The 17,438-nt window shown below is 40.2% G+C and overlaps 1 protein-coding gene across 3 annotated transcripts in view; it reads right to left on the bottom strand.

The window, feature by feature from the left end:
- arhgef10 (Rho guanine nucleotide exchange factor (GEF) 10) overlaps window positions 1–17,438 on the bottom strand; it is a 50,858-nt gene that overhangs the window by 12,626 nt on the left and 20,794 nt on the right. For all 3 annotated transcript variants that reach the window (XM_079694754.1, XM_079694756.1, XM_079694755.1), the window contains 9 exons: window positions 17,078–17,223; window positions 16,330–16,514; window positions 10,435–10,550; window positions 8,667–8,794; window positions 6,465–6,565; window positions 5,937–6,058; window positions 3,553–3,639; window positions 2,470–2,696; window positions 1,867–2,024 (listed from right to left, as the gene is read on the bottom strand). In XM_079694754.1, the coding sequence (XP_079550880.1) occupies window positions 1,867–2,024; window positions 2,470–2,696; window positions 3,553–3,639; window positions 5,937–6,058; window positions 6,465–6,565; window positions 8,667–8,794; window positions 10,435–10,550; window positions 16,330–16,514; window positions 17,078–17,223 (1,270 nt within the window). The remainder of the gene's footprint in view (window positions 1–1,866; window positions 2,025–2,469; window positions 2,697–3,552; window positions 3,640–5,936; window positions 6,059–6,464; window positions 6,566–8,666; window positions 8,795–10,434; window positions 10,551–16,329; window positions 16,515–17,077; window positions 17,224–17,438) is intronic.

The raw sequence follows: 17,438 nt of genomic DNA, 5'->3' as shown, positions 1-17,438 counted from the left end.
GCGTGGCAGAATGAGGCTGCCCGGCCGGCATCAGACACACAGTATCTACGATAACTCAGCACTGATGGCTTCAACAACAAGGCAACATCCGTCTTGTATTGAATGCATCGTCACAATTCAATGTGAGGGTTCATCAGCAGTGTAACATCAAAGCACATAAGCGGATACTTTTTTCCAACTCTTTTCTCTGCAATGAATCTAATTTCAATGCTAATGGGTTACAGGCAGAGGGTTACACAGAGTATTTGAACATCGTTACAATGGGGATGCAGGGTACAGCTATCCTATTCTAATCGGCTGTGACTCATCATTTAAGCATCAGGCTTCATGTTCCAGTGACAGATGCCTCACAAATCACAATCACAAGATCTAGGGCCAGGATTTTCTTCTAGGATGTTCTTTTGACACACCAGCATACTCTGTGCCAGTGTAATGACTGGAGAGTAGAGGGGGTCAATGAGGTAACGTGTTTATCAAAACACGAGTAATGAGAAGCTTTGAACATTCCTGAACGGTTGCATACACGCAGTTTGTTTCTGCCTGGCAAACCGTCACTCAACTGTGGAATAAATGAGAATATTTTCCCTCCTCTTCTTCTGTGCTCAGGCCTTCTTCCATATTCTATATCTCTTTCCAGCAAACGCAAGCCAACTAAATAGAACCACAGAGGAAGGAATTGAGCATGTTCTTTCTTGGAGATGTTGTAAATGTATCTTGGGTCATATCAGTGCATGACTGTGTGTGACTGAGGTTAGTGAAACCTGCCTCTAGCATTGGTGGCATCAAAGGATAGTAAGAACAACACTTATTTAGGGATAACAACACTGCTCCCTTGTGATCTAAAATATGTACTAATTTTTTTTAATTGTATTTGTATAGGACTTTTCAAGCTGGGAGCGCAATGTGCTTTACGCAGATACCATAACAAAAAAAGATAATGATCTAAAAAGAACAGCAACATTCAAGCACCCAGGTTAAAGCCATATCAAAATAACTTACAAATAAATAATTGAAAAGTGAGACTATTAAACTTTATATCAGGTGGTTGAACAAGAACGTCATGTGACACAGATAAAAGGCTGAAAGAGTGAGAGGATGACGCTCAGACTGTTTGCACGGCTGCCAATGCCAATAAGAGAAGGAACAAAACACAGAATCAGAATAACTTTGGGAATAGTGCAGCTCAGATCCTCTCCTCTAATGCGCCTAAGCTCGTCTGGGAGGAAAAAACATAATGTAGGCCACGGCGAAACAGATTGGATTCTCCCAGACAACCGAGCAAAGGGGAACAGAACCTCAACACGGAGCAGAGGTGACCCCTGACCCCCAGCTACACACTGAGCCTCTGACTAACACACTCAAAGGCAACCACAGAGACAGAAACATAGAAGTAAGAGCAATGCGCCACAAAAAAAACACCTGTATAACCCAGAATAACCCTTCTCATTTAGTGTTGCAAAAAGTACCAGCATTGTAACCCATGACAAGTTCTGCCTGTTATTGGAAGAAGTCATCAGACATGGTGCTGAAGGCTTTTGGTAAACTAGGTCAGTGGGTCTCTAAATGTAACAAAGTCAGCAACAGGGCTCCTATGCATGTTCCTGGCCAATTATGGTTCAGGTTTCAAAACTCAGGGCTGGTGCAGACTAAATATTGTGGTAAACACTGTCAGCCTACACATTTGTCAACCCAAATCTAATTAACTCAGTGAATGCATTTCTGTTTCCCATAACACTCGTGATTTATCCCTGTAATTGCTCCAATTACGGCCATTTAAGAGTATCAACAAACATTACAAAGGCAGAAGTCTGAGCCTATAGCAGAAGAGATACACAAATTGAGCCCCTCCTCGACTGAAACACCCACCTTGTGATCTGGAGTAGACGGCCACAGAGCCGCTGACCAGGCCGACGTACAGACAGTGTTTCTTATACACTAGGCTGGTGACGGTGGACTTGTCCGGGGTGAAAAAATGCTGCAGGCGCACTTTCTTTGATCGCTGGCTGCTTTTATACACAATGATACTGAAGGAGAAAGGAAATGAAGTTAGATCCAACTTACAGCAGTGTGCTTCTTTAAAAATACACATCTATGTCTTTGTCAACTATAACATTATGGTAGTAGATGCAGTTAAAGAGATTTAAGAGACAGTGTTTGACACTTTGAATGATTACATTTAATTAAATCTATTCTATTGCTGAAACAAGTTCAATGTTTTAGACATGCTTTTGGGGGGCTTTTTCAGATTTCTTTCCTGACGATTCCTGAAGTATTACCCACAGTCAAGTTTGGGGTAAAATAGAAGAAACTCTTGAAAATGCATTTGTTTTTCATCCTTTCAATCCCCATTTATACATGCATAAATAAAACCTGACATTGGATGGATCATTGAACAACTTGCTGTATCTTTTATACATTCAAATACATTAAAGGCACACTGTTGTAGGCACACTGTCTATGTTCCGTTACCTGCCCTCCTCCATGCCCAGACAGACACTGGGGGAGTCACTGGCCTTCGCTGCAGGGACACAGTTCTTTTCTGGAACCTTCTCTCCGTTCTCCTGAGGCTGCTCAGCAGGGACGAAGGTCATGCAGAGGATACGGGACTCCACGTTGAAACACTCAGTCACCTTAGGGTTGGAGCTCTGCATGGCCACGATGGATATCTGGCCCATCTGGTTGGTGCAACTCGCAACCTGAACACAAGTGAAAAGCCTTTTGTTTTGTCTGTCTTAGAGAGACCCAGCATTGGGGGCACAGTATTACAGTAGCACCAAAAAAAAGCAAACATCAGAAATAGACATGCGACTGAAGTACTTACGTAATTACGTAAAAAATGTATAATATAAACCAAACTGTATATAATTATCTACTACAACATACGATTATGTTGAAAACAATATTTAATATCTTGGTTTAACATCTTTCTGATAGAGTTTATATTGGACCTCACCATGAAAATAACCAGCTAGAGAAATGTTTATATCTTTAACAAACCCAAGGTTTTCCCTGATAGTGGAAAACACGGCATAAGCAGTGATGACCACAGTTATGACAATCCGTTTATTTTGCTTATAAACTTAGGTAATGAAGCAATTATAGTGAAACCAAGGTTATTTTCCCAAGGGGACATTAGACATTTTAGATGAAGAACAGCAAAAACGTATTAAAACAAAATCTGACTAAGCTAACACACTACAGTGAAAAACTGCTCTCAGCCAAAACTAAGAGCCACACTCAAGTAGTTAAACCTAAATAATCTAGGGTGCTGAAAGTAAGAGGATCGCGATACCATTTGCCAATGAACAGTTGTTAAATCCACTTAACACACTTAACTAAACCCTTAAATCCAAAACTCCAATTTCAGGGGTGAGGCCCATGAACGTATATTAGCAGAACTACTAATGTTATTTCCCTCTGGATGGAAGAAGCCCATACTTTTGTAGGTAACCACTATAAACGCCGAAATAAACTCTTTAAATGTATGTAATTGTTGAAATATTGGCTACTACAGTGTTTGTTCTACTGAGCAAAGAAGGGAAAATGTCTCACCCAGACACAGCCATGGCCCACGACCGGAGTATCAGCTGTGCTCTCTGTGTTGATGTGGGGCTCTGGATTATGAACGGCACATTCCACCTTTCACACAACATGAAGACAGGTCAGACGAGTAAGTCATAATGTAGGAATTCACAGGATATAGAAAACAGGTGTCCGGTTGTTCTTTGTTGGTGTCTATATAAATGTTAAGCCCCTTTGTCAACCCTATTTTGTTAGACATCTACTAAGGGACAGCGACAGTCCAAATGATTGCCACATTTCCAGTCAAAGTCCAACAACATGGATCAAATCAACTACATTTCAATGTTTCTCAGACCAAATGACCCTTATAGTTAGTGCTGTTATCTGATACTTGTTACTAGTCTAAAATCAGAATGGCCAGTACGGGTATCGAACCCGCGACCTTCGCGTTATTAGCACGACGCTCTAACCAACTGAGCTAACCGGCCTGAAAACTGACTTATGGTATGTCAGGTCTGGTGACAGAATGTGATCCTTGTACCACCACAAATCACTGTCATGTCTATTTTTGAAGAGCCAATTCATAAATAAGCACCTTAGTATAAACTATGTCCATGAACTTTTGCTGTTACAGATAACCCTGTTTGCAGTCAAATGCTCACAAAAACTATTTGAAACAAACACCTGCATCCACCAATTTAAAACTATACAAAGAAACATTAGAAATTGTTTGTAAGGCTTACCATGTTTCCTTGTTTGTTAGTGTTCATGACAATATCGGACACACATTCATATTTTTTGCATTATTGTACTGCCACATTGTTTATCTGATTAACTTTACATTACGTATGTCAAAGTTTGAAATTCTGTTTCAAACTGAGCTAAATTGCCATAACTATTGGCCAGTACGGGTATCGAACCCGCGACCTTCGCGTTATTAGCACGACGCTCTAACCAACTGAGCTAACCGGCCAACTTACAAAGGCTATATAGCATGCTGTCACAAAGATGGTAGGTATACATATAATACTGAGTTTAATAATAGGGAAGAGATGGAGTTAAGTATACAGAGACTCACAAATGCAATCACACACTTACACGCAACAAAAGCTGAGACAGAGTCACTCAGACAGCTGATTTACAACAACATTTATACTGATGACCTTCTGTTGACCACACGAGAGGCCTGTTGAGAGGCGGAACAAATATGGCTGCTGGATTCCAACTAGGGCACCCCTCCAATAAACGAGACTCAAATAAACAAATTCAAAGAAGTCCCAAATTGCAGTCCAACAATCACAAGTAAACAAAAAGAAGCAAGTCATTTATTTTGAATCCATTCCTTAGTGCACTGAGAGGAGTGAAAGACATTAAAATGATTAAAAGGTCCTGTTAAGTACTATAGCCTACAATGTTTAGGAAGGGCCTCAGAGTGACATCAATTATTCTAAATGACTCATGATGTTAACATTGTGTTGTCCATTCCACAAATCAGTGTAATAAAAACCAATATCCTTTAATGGTGACATTGCTATTAGCTTGTTTCTTGTTTTTCTAGTCGGTGGATCACGCCCCGATGGCATCACGCCCCGATGGCATCACGCCCCGATGGCATCACACTGTAACCAACTGAAATGCTGGCCATCATACATTTTTAAGCCTTTTAAAAAGGATGATAACTGATCAGACACTGCTAGTACTGTAGACATAATCCATTAAATATTGTAAAGACATGCAGTTTGGTATTTAGGACACAGTCACACACATGACTGAGATAAGAACATTCAGAAAGTTGATTTGAGATTACATTTATACTGATGACCTCCTTTTTCCTACACTAGAGGCTTGTATATGTTGGTAGCTGCTTTATTCAAAATATGGTAACCTTCCAAATGCAAAAGAAAACATGGACTCAAACACAGTGTATCTAACTCCATTCCACATATCGGTTGAATAAAGGAATGTAAAACCATTAAATGATAAACATTTTAGAAATCATTAGTTGAATATGCTTATCCCTTGGTTTTTAGGAAGTGACTTCAAACAAATGTAATATATAAAATGGAATAGGTCATTTGTTATGTCATTGTGGTTAATCTATAGGTTAACAGGCAGTGTTATAATATGAGCATTGACCCATACTGTTGTCGGACCTTGGCATTGAATTGACCAGCCACTATGTATATTGGAGGTTACTACATTGGACTTAATATTGGCAATGGCCTTATTCAAACTGACCGTGCAGCACTCCAATCAGCAGACAATATATCCATAAAGTTCTTGTGGCTTGTTAGTGTATCAAACTCACAACCTTGTTTCTTTTAGGACCATGATATAACCAACTGAGCTGACCGGCTGGTTGACTGTTTGTTGCTTTCACTTAAGAAAGTGACATGAAAATCAAAATGTCTCACCTTGAACTCCTGCAGCTTTGACATGACCACAGGCATTTGCCGAAGCAAAAGAGGATGTTTCTGCTTTTTGATCTGATTCCCATCTTCCTCGGCGAAAAACCAGCCCTGCAGGTTGTCCTCCTCTGATGTAACACACACAATTAGCACGTGATCTGATGTACAGTATGCAGCAAGTGTTTTTTAACCACAACAAGTTATCTGCCTTGTTTTTTAACCACAATGTATCTGCCGTCAGAATAAAAGACTCTAGAAGTCACATTAAACAACTATCAACTTAGAACTAGTTTTAAACATTGTTTGGAGCTGATTTTAATACACTAAATTTGGTCATAATATGTGGATGACCTAACAACCATTAGCCAATAAGGTTGAACTGTAGTCACTTGAAAAATCATAGGCAATGAAATAAAGAGATAAATATACCAAAAAAGTCAAGAAAGTAAACAGATACATTTTATAAATGCGTGTATACACAATTAAAATGAAATAAAACAATGGTAGAACTGAGACAGTGTGTTTGTACTGTACCTAGAGCCAGCTTAGCCATCTGCAGGTTGCTGATCCATGACTGTTTGATGGCCGGGCTGAGGGTGTTGAACACTGCACTGAAGTAAGTGGGTTTACCCAACCTGCCAATAGAGAGGACAAAACAGAAACACTAGATTAGAAAGTTGAAAGAAAGTTACACACTCTAACAGTGTTATATGTATATTATCACAACATATGATAAATGTTTTTCATAGGATATTTTGTGAAATGTTTTTCAATGTCCACCTAGATTTACTCCACATATTTAGTATTTTTTTAAAGCTCGTTGTGATAACTTAGCTCAACAGCCACACACTGGACAGGAGTTCAGAATTCAAAACTAATAGCAACAATGTTTTCAAAAGTTTTAGTTAAATAAATACAACCTTTTTCTCAATGCCTTGTAAGTGCAATTACATATTAAAATAGGTATTTTGAAGTTAAGAACAGTTTTACTAAATATAAGTCCTCACATACAGCTTTAAAAAAGTACCGTAATTTTCGGACTATAAGCCGCGCCTTTTTTCCTATTTTTCGACGCTGCGGCTTATATAACGGTGCGGCTAATCTATGGATTTTTACAGCTAACGGCCACTAGGGAACCTCCTAAATCTATGGATTTTACAGGTTACAGTCCACCACCTTTAACTCTATGGGCTCTATGGCCGGTCCGCGCCCCCCACCTTTAAGCGGTGGGCTCCAGCAGGAAAAGCTGGAGGCCGGAAAAGAGTGAGACAGGTAGCGCGCAAAAGTAAAAGTGGAACCGAGAGTGGTACGAGAACGAGAGCAAGACAGACAGACATTACGAGAGCGAGACAGTTTGTCCCCGTACCACTGGTTGAAAACCACTGCTGTAGATCACTGCCGGTACGTGCGCTGGGAGCGCACCGTTTAAGTTTGAAAGTTGAAAAGTTTGTGTGTCTGAAACGCTATGTGATACAGTACAGTTTACACAGCACATGTTCTGTAGCTACTATTGCACTAAATGCTAACACTTGAATACGTTACGCAAATATGCAACTTGTTTGTTGAAATGTTAATAAATGGGAGCTTCCTCAAACAGCCATCTCTTTCCCGACAATCCCCTCTGTGCACGAACCCTTACATATGGTAATTAAACATTAAAACACCTGCGGCTTATAGTCCAGTGCGGCTTATATATGTACACATCATTCAATTTAGCTGCTGCGGCTTATATTCAGGTGCGCCTTATAGTCCGAAAATGACGGTACTTTCATTAACTAGACATTGTTTTTAAACCAAACATGACAGATGCTTTAACAAAATGATACTAAATGATGAATTTAGTGCAATATGTGTCTACTCTTTAGCAACCAAAGGGCCTTCTTTGCTTAAATATTTCTTTAGGTGGTCATGGCGTCTAACAAGTGACATGTAATGTAATGTTAATTTCTGAATATCTAAACATATACACCAGTACAGTGCTTAGTATCTGTTACAGAAAAATATCCATAATGAACAAATGAAAGGGCTCTATCTGGGTTGAATACCAGCCAAGGGGGAAAATGATTCTGTCCATTCAATACTGACTGACTAGACCTACTGTGACACACATGTGATACACATCAGTGTCAATTATCGCTCCTATCAGCAGCTCATGTGGACATCATGTGTGTGTGTGGGTTTGTGTGTGTGTCAGATATGCATCTCTACTGCCACTGACTGGTGCTGAGAAGTGTTGTGTGTGTTTTGAGATTTGAGAGATCAGGGGAGGAATGAGTGAGGCACAGCTGTGTTTCCAAACATACCCGAGGATAATCTCAGCAGCTAAATGCAGCAGGGATGAGGGATGGAGAGCGGAAGTTAAGAAAAGAAAGAGTGTGTGAAAATGCCAATGAAGGATGTACTCATAAGGGAACACTTCCAGACTATAATAGTGTGTGTAAATGTGTGACATGGTCAGAACCAGCTGCAGCGCTGAGTATCCAAGTATTGGTTTAAAAACACTGATGCACATTTCCTCCCCTGAGATTAACGACTCAGATTAGAGCTGGTGGAGAAGCTTGTTTATCCACATATTCAAATGTGCTCTAATACTCATAAAGCTATGCGCACACAGGGCAGCTGGAAGGCATTCAGAAGGATGAAAGGGGATTGTGGTCAAATCAAGGAAAAACAAGACGATTTTGGAGACTGTTCAAATGTAAGAGTTGTGTATATGTGTGTGTGTAGAAAACAAACTTGTCATGTTTTCCGGGCAGCTGGAGTTGGATCCTACAACGGTCAGCTGCTCTGATCTCCTCCTCCTTCTTCAGTATCAGCCTCTGGAGACCTGACACCCAATCATGGGCCACTGTGGGGTTTACATTCTGTACACAGGAGGAAAACAGAGATTAGGGAATGAGAAGGAGAAAGAGGGTAATTAATGGGAAGTGAGTGGGAGAGAAAGGAAGGCTTATTGTTGGAACAACAATGGGAATAGGATTAGGATAACATTACAGTTATTTACATTGGGGATACTAACATCAAAAAACATGTCACAGCAATGAAATGCAATACATTACACACATACTTGTGAAGATGACAGGTGTGGCTTTCTGTGTCTAAATGATATTGTGCTTGTTCTCTTGCAAATCAGTGTAGGCTAAACTAAGGTTAAACTGTAGAGGGATCAGTTATGCTGGAAGCAGATGTTGCCTTAAAAGAATACTCCAATGACTCATACAGGAAGGAAAGGCTTGAAAAAAGAGGGGGGTATAGATCAATTTAACAATGGCTGAGTAATAGGTCGACAAATGGTCATTGTGTGGGTGACGTTTTCCTTTACAGTGCCATCACAAATGTGTCTTGATCTTTCAATTCATGGTTCCTAACTGTATGAAAGGCATTTTATTAAACATGTTAACAGTTGTCTGTTAGCATCCTTTACGTTAGGACATGTAGTGAAACATGCTTGGCAGTGTACAGCTCAGTCCTGCTTCTTTTTTCCCCCATCAATCTCTCCCTCCCTCCATCTCTGGGACACACGTCTCTGAGAGCCTCTCTGTTTCTCTGCCTCCCACCCTGCCTCTGACAGGCCGACCACTGCAGCACAAACACATCTCACACACACTCATGCTGGGCTGTGCAAACTAAAACACTATCCCAACAGCACAGAAAACGTGTGTGTGTGTGTGTGTTATCTTTGTGTGTGTGGCCACATCATATGACAGGCTTGAATGTTGCAAATTAAGTCATAAGAGACTCGCAGTGTTCCCGAGAAGAATTGCCCACGCCGGCACATTCCTCAGTTTAAACATTACATGCTTTCATAAGAGCCCAGCCCTTATGCACATCTGAGGAAACATGACCCTGAAGTTCACTGGGGGAACATTGGTCTATATCAACTCTTGGCAAACTTCCAATAATATTAATAGACACAATATAACTATTCAACTCATATTCATTTGAAATATGACCAAAAACAAGTAGTCACAACAAAGCTAAATGTATGTGTGATAAGTTTTTTTATTTCTGTTGACCTTTTAATATGTATTCCCTTTCAGATATAATAAACTGATAATGAAATATGATGACATTTCATTTTGATTTGCACTTAAATAAAACTCCAAGGCACAATAAAGAATATATATTTTTGGGAAATATTATTTAACCAATTATGTTATATGCAATGTTATTGCATATATTTCATATTTTTTAACACCTGAATGTCCAAACCAGGGTCCAAGGTTTGTTTATTTGTTACATTTCATACATTTCCTGGACCAAAGGAGGTAGGTAAAAAGGTTACGTCTGCTACTCTTGGGTATTTTCTTCCATTTCAACTTTTGTAATGTCTGATAATATGTCATATCAGTACTGACATGTTTTTGCTAATACATAAAGCACTCATTTTGTTTTTAAGAGTGCTATATAAATACAGTTGATGTTATTATTATCATAGAGCTGTGTTGAGTTGAACTGATTTGACTTCAACTCACAGCTTGTGTTCATTACAGTCATACAGTACCTGGTAGTTTCCTTTGAGGCTGCTGATCATGGTGGAGATCTGGTTCACCAGACTGAGGTCATGGATCAGGTTCTGCAGATCTTGGTACAGCTGACCGGGGCCCATGTACAGCTTATCTATGGAGAACACACACAAAAACATAAACAAATGTTTCACTCATACATAGCAGTGACAACAATCAAGAGGGGTGTTCTAATTTGAGCTAGAAATAATAAAAGCCTACAAAGCTGCCAGGTAGCAGGGAAATTAAGCTGATACCTCAAAAGCTGATGTCACCTTTATAGAAAGTTAGATAAACAGGCAGCAAAGGGTGAGGCCAGTGTTGACGGAGAAGCCTTTCAAATTGGAGAAAAAGAGAAAATCAATAAAGGACAATCACTCACAGGGAGCGGTGACAGCTCTGCAAACTTGGCAGTGATTCTCACCGAGTGCTCTGGAGTGTGAGCTTTCAGAAGCAGCACAAATATTCCATTTTGTTTGGGGAATTGCAACATCTAGTCTAGTCCAACAAGTCCAGGAATATTCAAGGGGAAACGTACCATGGAAATGAATAGGACAATGAAGGAAATTCAGTGGCTTAAAAGATAAATATAGGAGTTATCTGCTATAGTAGTATAAACCATGTCACATGCAGAAAGAAACACACCTTTTACTAAGTTATCATTAGTAGACAATTCAATGTTTTACTCAAACAATCTAATAATGTTTGCCATGTGGTGAGTAAGCTAGCTAGTAATTAACTAATGTGGAAAGATACTTTGCACATTTGAGCCTACAATGTTGTTTTGTGCAAACTTAGGGTTTGAAGTGAGCTACTATTTTAGAAAATGAATGTTTAATACGAAGTGGAAATAAATGAACTAAAACTGTTTCATTAGCATGCTCCATTACACTACAACCCACATGGTAACAGCTAGCTAACAAGAACTAGCAGAAGGGTTTACATACAAGTTATAAAAAGGTGTACTTTTACTGCTTAAGTCTGCTACCTGCTGGTTAACTTTAAAAGCAAAAGCAATATCAAATATATTTTTTTCACATCTCTTAAGGCTCAGAAATTGCAGCAGTGTTGGCAGTGGTGTGAGCCTTACAGGTCATGAAATGGGAGGGTGCACGTTCCATGCAGAGTTGTACTTGTTCTAAATTCCTTTGTAATGGGATGCCATTAAATGATAGGGGAGTGCTGTGCTGAATGCAGTGCAAGGTTACAATTCAAATAAATGGGCAATCTTTAAACCAAAACATGCCATTAGTTAGACCTAATATTCTTTATTTATGTGTATCTCCACCATTAACTTAACTTTCCTTGAAAAATGTTCCACCCATTTGCAACCTTAGGTATTTGCCTCTCAGCACTTGAGAAATATCCCAATAATCCTTTGTTTTGATGATTTGTATCAAAATGAAAACACTGCTTTTCCTCTATCAACTTCTTTCTCTCATAAAGATGATCATGAAGACTTTCTTGTTCAGAGCACAGGGGGAAAACCTGTCAGTTGGAAATAAATGGTCAATGCGAAACGATAGAGGTCATTCGATCAAATGTCTCAATAAACATGCACCGGGCTTTTTCCAATTAAAGCAGTAAAGCGAAGAGCGTGTGAACAAACAGTTAAATCTCCGGTGACAAATCGGTGAACAAACAGTTAAACCTCATCAGAGTATTTGGCACCAAAATGACTTTGTTTGCTTCTACCATTCTACTCTTCTGCTATTCCCTCCTTCCCTCCTCCTCCTCTTCTTCTACAATAGTCACAGTCTGCCTGGTGCTCCGACTCCATGGCAACCTAGTCCAGTGCTCTACCGAGGATCTCGCTGACTGGGCACACTATGCCTGTTTATCCAAAATCCGTGTTTGTAGGTGGTCTCCGGGAGAAATACTTAGAAATGTCTCCGTCTGATTTTGTACACAAGTGGCTGCTCACAGAGACAGAATTTATTTTGTGTCAGCACATATGCATGAGCTCACACATAACCCAGCAGCCCTGCAGTATGAATGGGTTTTGCATTTGATTGATGCTTTTATGGTCAATGACCTTTTTGTAATCGTGGATCATGTCAAAGACACCATTCATCTTTAGTTCATGATTATTTACTTAAGATCAAATGAAACGTTTATTGTTGGAGTGCACTTCTCCCAGCATGTTTGTTTGTTTTTTTCCATTTGCCTTCTCCAGTGGAGCTGTATGCAATTTGCTTGGCTCATCCGTCTCAGTCAGGGGGTGGAATTCAGGTCAGGGCAGAAACGCTGAATAAACCTGTCATGTTTGCTCTATGGTGTGTCATGCTTGGAGCAAGTGCAACTACATCAGTCCATTCATAGCCAGAATCATATGACAGAGTGCTATCTTAGGACTAGTTAATATAGGCATTGTTGATTAAAAGAAACATGATTTAACTACATCTTTTCCAATATTCCTGTGCATGATTTGAGTTTACATCAAACAGTTCTAACAATCAAACAGAGTCTAAGTTCTGCATTCTACGGTTATTTCCATACCCTGTGACCGGTGTATGATGGGGGCGTGCACTAGCCTTGCAGTGCGCTTTTATCCCCCTTATACCACATTTTGCTTATATTATGTCTTTAAATAATAGGACGCTACCAAATGGACCATTCCCACAGACAAACAGGCACTGCGCATCTCGTTTAACTTCCTGAATGGCTCTTTGTGAGAGTGCCAAATGCCCCTAGTTTTTTTCTTTCAGAACCGACCCAGCAGTATCAGAGGAAACACGGCAGTCATCCCAGCGATTACACACTTCCTAAAAACAAACAATTTATCTACAAATGACATACTGACTGAAAGCAGCAGGAGAATTAGATGACCTTACAGCACGGTGGTCTGATTGCTATACAGAGTAGAGAAGAGTTAAATAAGCAGAGAGACACCAGAGGGATGACGTCATGAGCTGAAGAGGCTTCTCATTGTCTTCTAGCAGACTGGTCAACAAGCTGCTTTTGGCATCACACGGTTGACTCAGAAAAACAATTGTTTCCACTTGTCAAAAGTTCCTGGACATTGCACACATTCGTATGCACACTCATATTCCCAGAGACACACACAGGCCTAAAGTTGGTTGGGGAAAATCAGAGTAAGGGGACTGAAAAAAGGTCAGCAAGCTATTCTGTCAAGTATATTTAACAACTCTGCTCAAAGACACTTTTTATAGAACTATGGCCAAATCAATTAAGATCAAATTCAACTTCCACAACACCTTATCTAATGACCCATATGGCCTTCTTCAGGCCTATAAGGACAGTGTGAATGCACTTGTATCATCACATCGGGTTAAGATGCCCTCTGCAGCCCTAAGCCCCTATAGTCAGAGCAGATGTTATTCAGATCTGTCTGTGCCATCTGTATAGAGCTCAGGGAGGTATCAGAGGGAGACAGGTGGCCTGGCAGGAGATGGGTGCAATAGAGAGTGCATCAATTGTAGCTTAAGTGGAAATTAAGGGAATAAAAGGCAGATAAATGAGGAGAGAAACTTTTTTAGGGCTGCGGAAAAGTGAGAAAGTGTGGAAATTCAACATAGCAGGTGGACAGTATGCCAAAACACCTAAGAAATATCACAGTGTTTTTTTTAAAAGATAAATCTGACTGGCTGCAAGAAACTGAACATGATGTAACTGTAATGCAGAGGGAGGGGAGTGATGGTGAGAGAGAGTGCAGTGAGTTTCTCCGTGGTAGTCATTCCAGCCCACTAGCATTGGCAACAGACGGAGTGATCCTTTGACCTCAGCTTGAACGCATACCACCTTTGACAGCTATAACACAGCACCAAAGCACTCATCCAGCCCAGCAGTGCGAACTGCTAACATTACCTCGGCACAAGCACATACACCCCAAAATAAATCTACATCCTTAGCATAACAACTGCAATGCTGTGACCACTAAAATATATACTTTGGATATGTCTCATTGAAGTCAGATCTTGGCTTTTTAAAGTGGCTGAGCAGCTGTTGGTGACGGGGAAACACAGTGGAAACACAGTGGAAAGACTGAAATCATTGCAGTCAGCAGCCAGCAGACCAGAGGATCCCAGAAGGAAATAATTCACATTCAGGCTGGACTGGATGGAGTGCGGGTCTGACACAATTTCTAAAAATGGCTGTGAATGTCTGGTTAGAAACAACTAACTCTGTATTCGAATCATGTAGTGAAATTACTACAGTTTTTGCAAGTAATATTGATAATTATAGCCCTGATAGAGCTTTACTTAAACACCCAGAGAAAATGTCTTAAATCCTGGTTATATAGAGTCCTGGGGCCATATTCACAAAGGATCTTAGGGCTAAAAGTAGCTCCTAACTGGCGAATTTACGAGAAACTCCTAAACATAATGGGCGTGTCAGTCTTACATTTAGGACTCCTAATTTTATTCACTAAGAGCAATTCACAAAGTATTTTACGCCTAAAAGTAGCACCTAAGTTTAGGAGAGCTTAAAAGTCCTCGAGAGGACTCCTAACTCAGTAAGACCTATTCACAAAGAATCTGAAAATGGCTGCGAGACGAAATGTTTTGGAGACAATGGAAGACTGTGAATTGATCAAGAGATATAGGCAAAATCGTGAGGGTATCAAACTTGTTGTGGAATTAGTGCGGGATGCAATAACATCCCCGACTAACAGGAATAACCCGATTAGTCCGGAAATAAAATGTTTGGCAACACTACGATATTTAGCAACAGGGAAAATGCAACTTTGCAATGCCGACGATTTAGGAATATCGCAACCATCAGTCAGCCGTGCCATAAACCAAACCATCAACGCGCTCTCTAGACCACATATCATCCAACAGTTTATCCGGTTTCCTTTGGACAATCAACAACTACACAGGATCAAAGCCAACTTCATGGCAATTGCAGGTATGCCCGGTGTGGTCGGTGCTATTGACGGGACGCACATAAAAATAATTGCGCCATCAAAAGATGAGGACGTGTTCGTCAATAGAAAGAAAGTACATTCCATCAACACGCAGATTGTTTTCATTCATCATGATAGGGGGGCTTGAACGGCGGTATGGGCTGTTATTGAAAGTGTTTAAGTGCTGGGAATATGCTCATTGGATAATAGTTTGCAGGGTGCTTTTAATTGCCTCCTTGATTTAATGCAATTTACGTATTTTTATTGTTTGCTCTCTCTCTTTAACGTGCATATACAACGTCATTATCGTGGTCTGCACAAACTTGTCATCATGCGTGTATTCTGCTAACTGCACTGTCCATAACTATTTGATAGGAATACATTTCTAGCCTAGGCTATTTCCTTGTTTTAGTGGGCTCGTTTGTGGGATGTTGCGGATGAGTTTCACCGAGACCGCCTGCTCTGAACAACCAATCACCGTACTGACCGCTTCTAAACTCATGCACGAGAATCGACGTAATCCATAGCAACGGCGCGTCACTCTTAGTGATTTATCCTTAGTATGAGTATTAATATTCCCTCCAGTTTCTGAAAGTCCAATGTGATGCCCTGAAATATCTTGTTTGTCATTCCAAAATTCAAAGATTTTCTATTCAACATCACGAAATCTCCATATTCGAGAGCTTTAAAAACAGCATTTTCTGCCATTTTTGCTTTTCAAATGAATATCAACATATCAATCAAAATAGTAAGCAATTATTTTTCATGTTGATCGACTCAATGGATTAGCTGGTCAGCTGTTGCAGCTCTAAATTACCATAGATAAATGTATCAACTAGTCATGAAACACAAGCAATTAACCAGCCAGTAGGCTCATATCCCAGAGTCAAATCCCCATGGTCTACTTGACACAGTTAACACCTCACCTAATTAAACTCACTCAACTTATCTGTCCCTTTTCCTAACAGAGAAACAGCACCACAGACAGACAGTATAGCTGATTTAACAGAATGTTGGGTCATACTTGGCTTGGCGTTGATGACCACCTTCTCCCCAGAATGAGGTGTTGTGTAGCGGGTATTATCGGCCATGTCCTCGCTGGATCCAAACTCTAGCACGTCCACGAAGCTCAAAGGCACACTCCACTTGAGGAGGAACTTCTGGTCGGGGGGGGCATTGCCACTGCTGCTCCCGCTGCCATCCTGACATCTGGACAGAGCCCAAAGAGATGGAGGTCATGAGACAAAATGACTCTGGTTCATATTGTTCTTAACATCTTGTTTGTGGACAAAAAATGTCTCTTCTGAAAATGTGTGAGGGGAAAATATGAGTGCAAGAAAAGATGGTGAAGAGGAGAAGAATAACATCAGTGAGGTAGAGAAGGCCAACAAAAGGTAAGATGAAATATATTTCACTCGAGTAGTTTGTGCTGACCAACATGTTACAATTACAGGACAGAAGCTGAAAAGCACAGAAATTGGAATCCCCTAACTCTTTGCTAAATAACAAGGTAAGTTACACTTATTTACTTACCATATTTCTCTATACTTGAGTTTTATTTCATTTCAGTGGATTTTAAGTACGATTTGATGGTCAGAAAAAATCCCGTTACATTAAATAGTCCCTAACAAAAGGCGAAGTGAAAATAAACTATCCGTTTCTAATTCTGTAAAATGGTTAAAAGATTATAGGACAATGCGACCGGAGAGCAGCAGAAGGTGCACATTAAGGGTAGACAGTAAGAACAGGTCTGGTTTAGCGGTCACTCTTACCGGATATTGGGCGTGGCACACATGAGGACATCATTGAGCAGGAAGAGGCGTCGCTCCTTCGTTTTGATGATTTCACCACGCTCATTGTAGACGGTCTCCACCATGTCGTCTGAGCGGATCAGGTAGCGGCTGCCGTTACTCAGAAGCTAAAGGATAATGATAAATATAGTTTAAGAAAATATCCTCTATACAAGGGACAGCAAATGTTACCATGATTATTCATACATTTTGCAAACTTGGTGACGTCACGTTATCAGTTTTGATCTTTCTCTTTGTTTCAGTACCTAGCTAACAACACCAAGTTCAGTAAGGTCATGTAAACGATAAAGAGACTCAGAGTACTCCCATCTCATGTTATTGG

The sequence above is a fragment of the Notothenia rossii genome (genome assembly GCF_949606895.1).
Source record: "Notothenia rossii genome assembly, chromosome: 7".
NCBI classification, from domain to species: domain Eukaryota; kingdom Metazoa; phylum Chordata; class Actinopteri; order Perciformes; family Nototheniidae; genus Notothenia; species Notothenia rossii.
The sequence above is the reverse complement of the archived record's forward strand: the minus strand, read 5'-3'. Positions and strand labels throughout refer to the sequence as shown.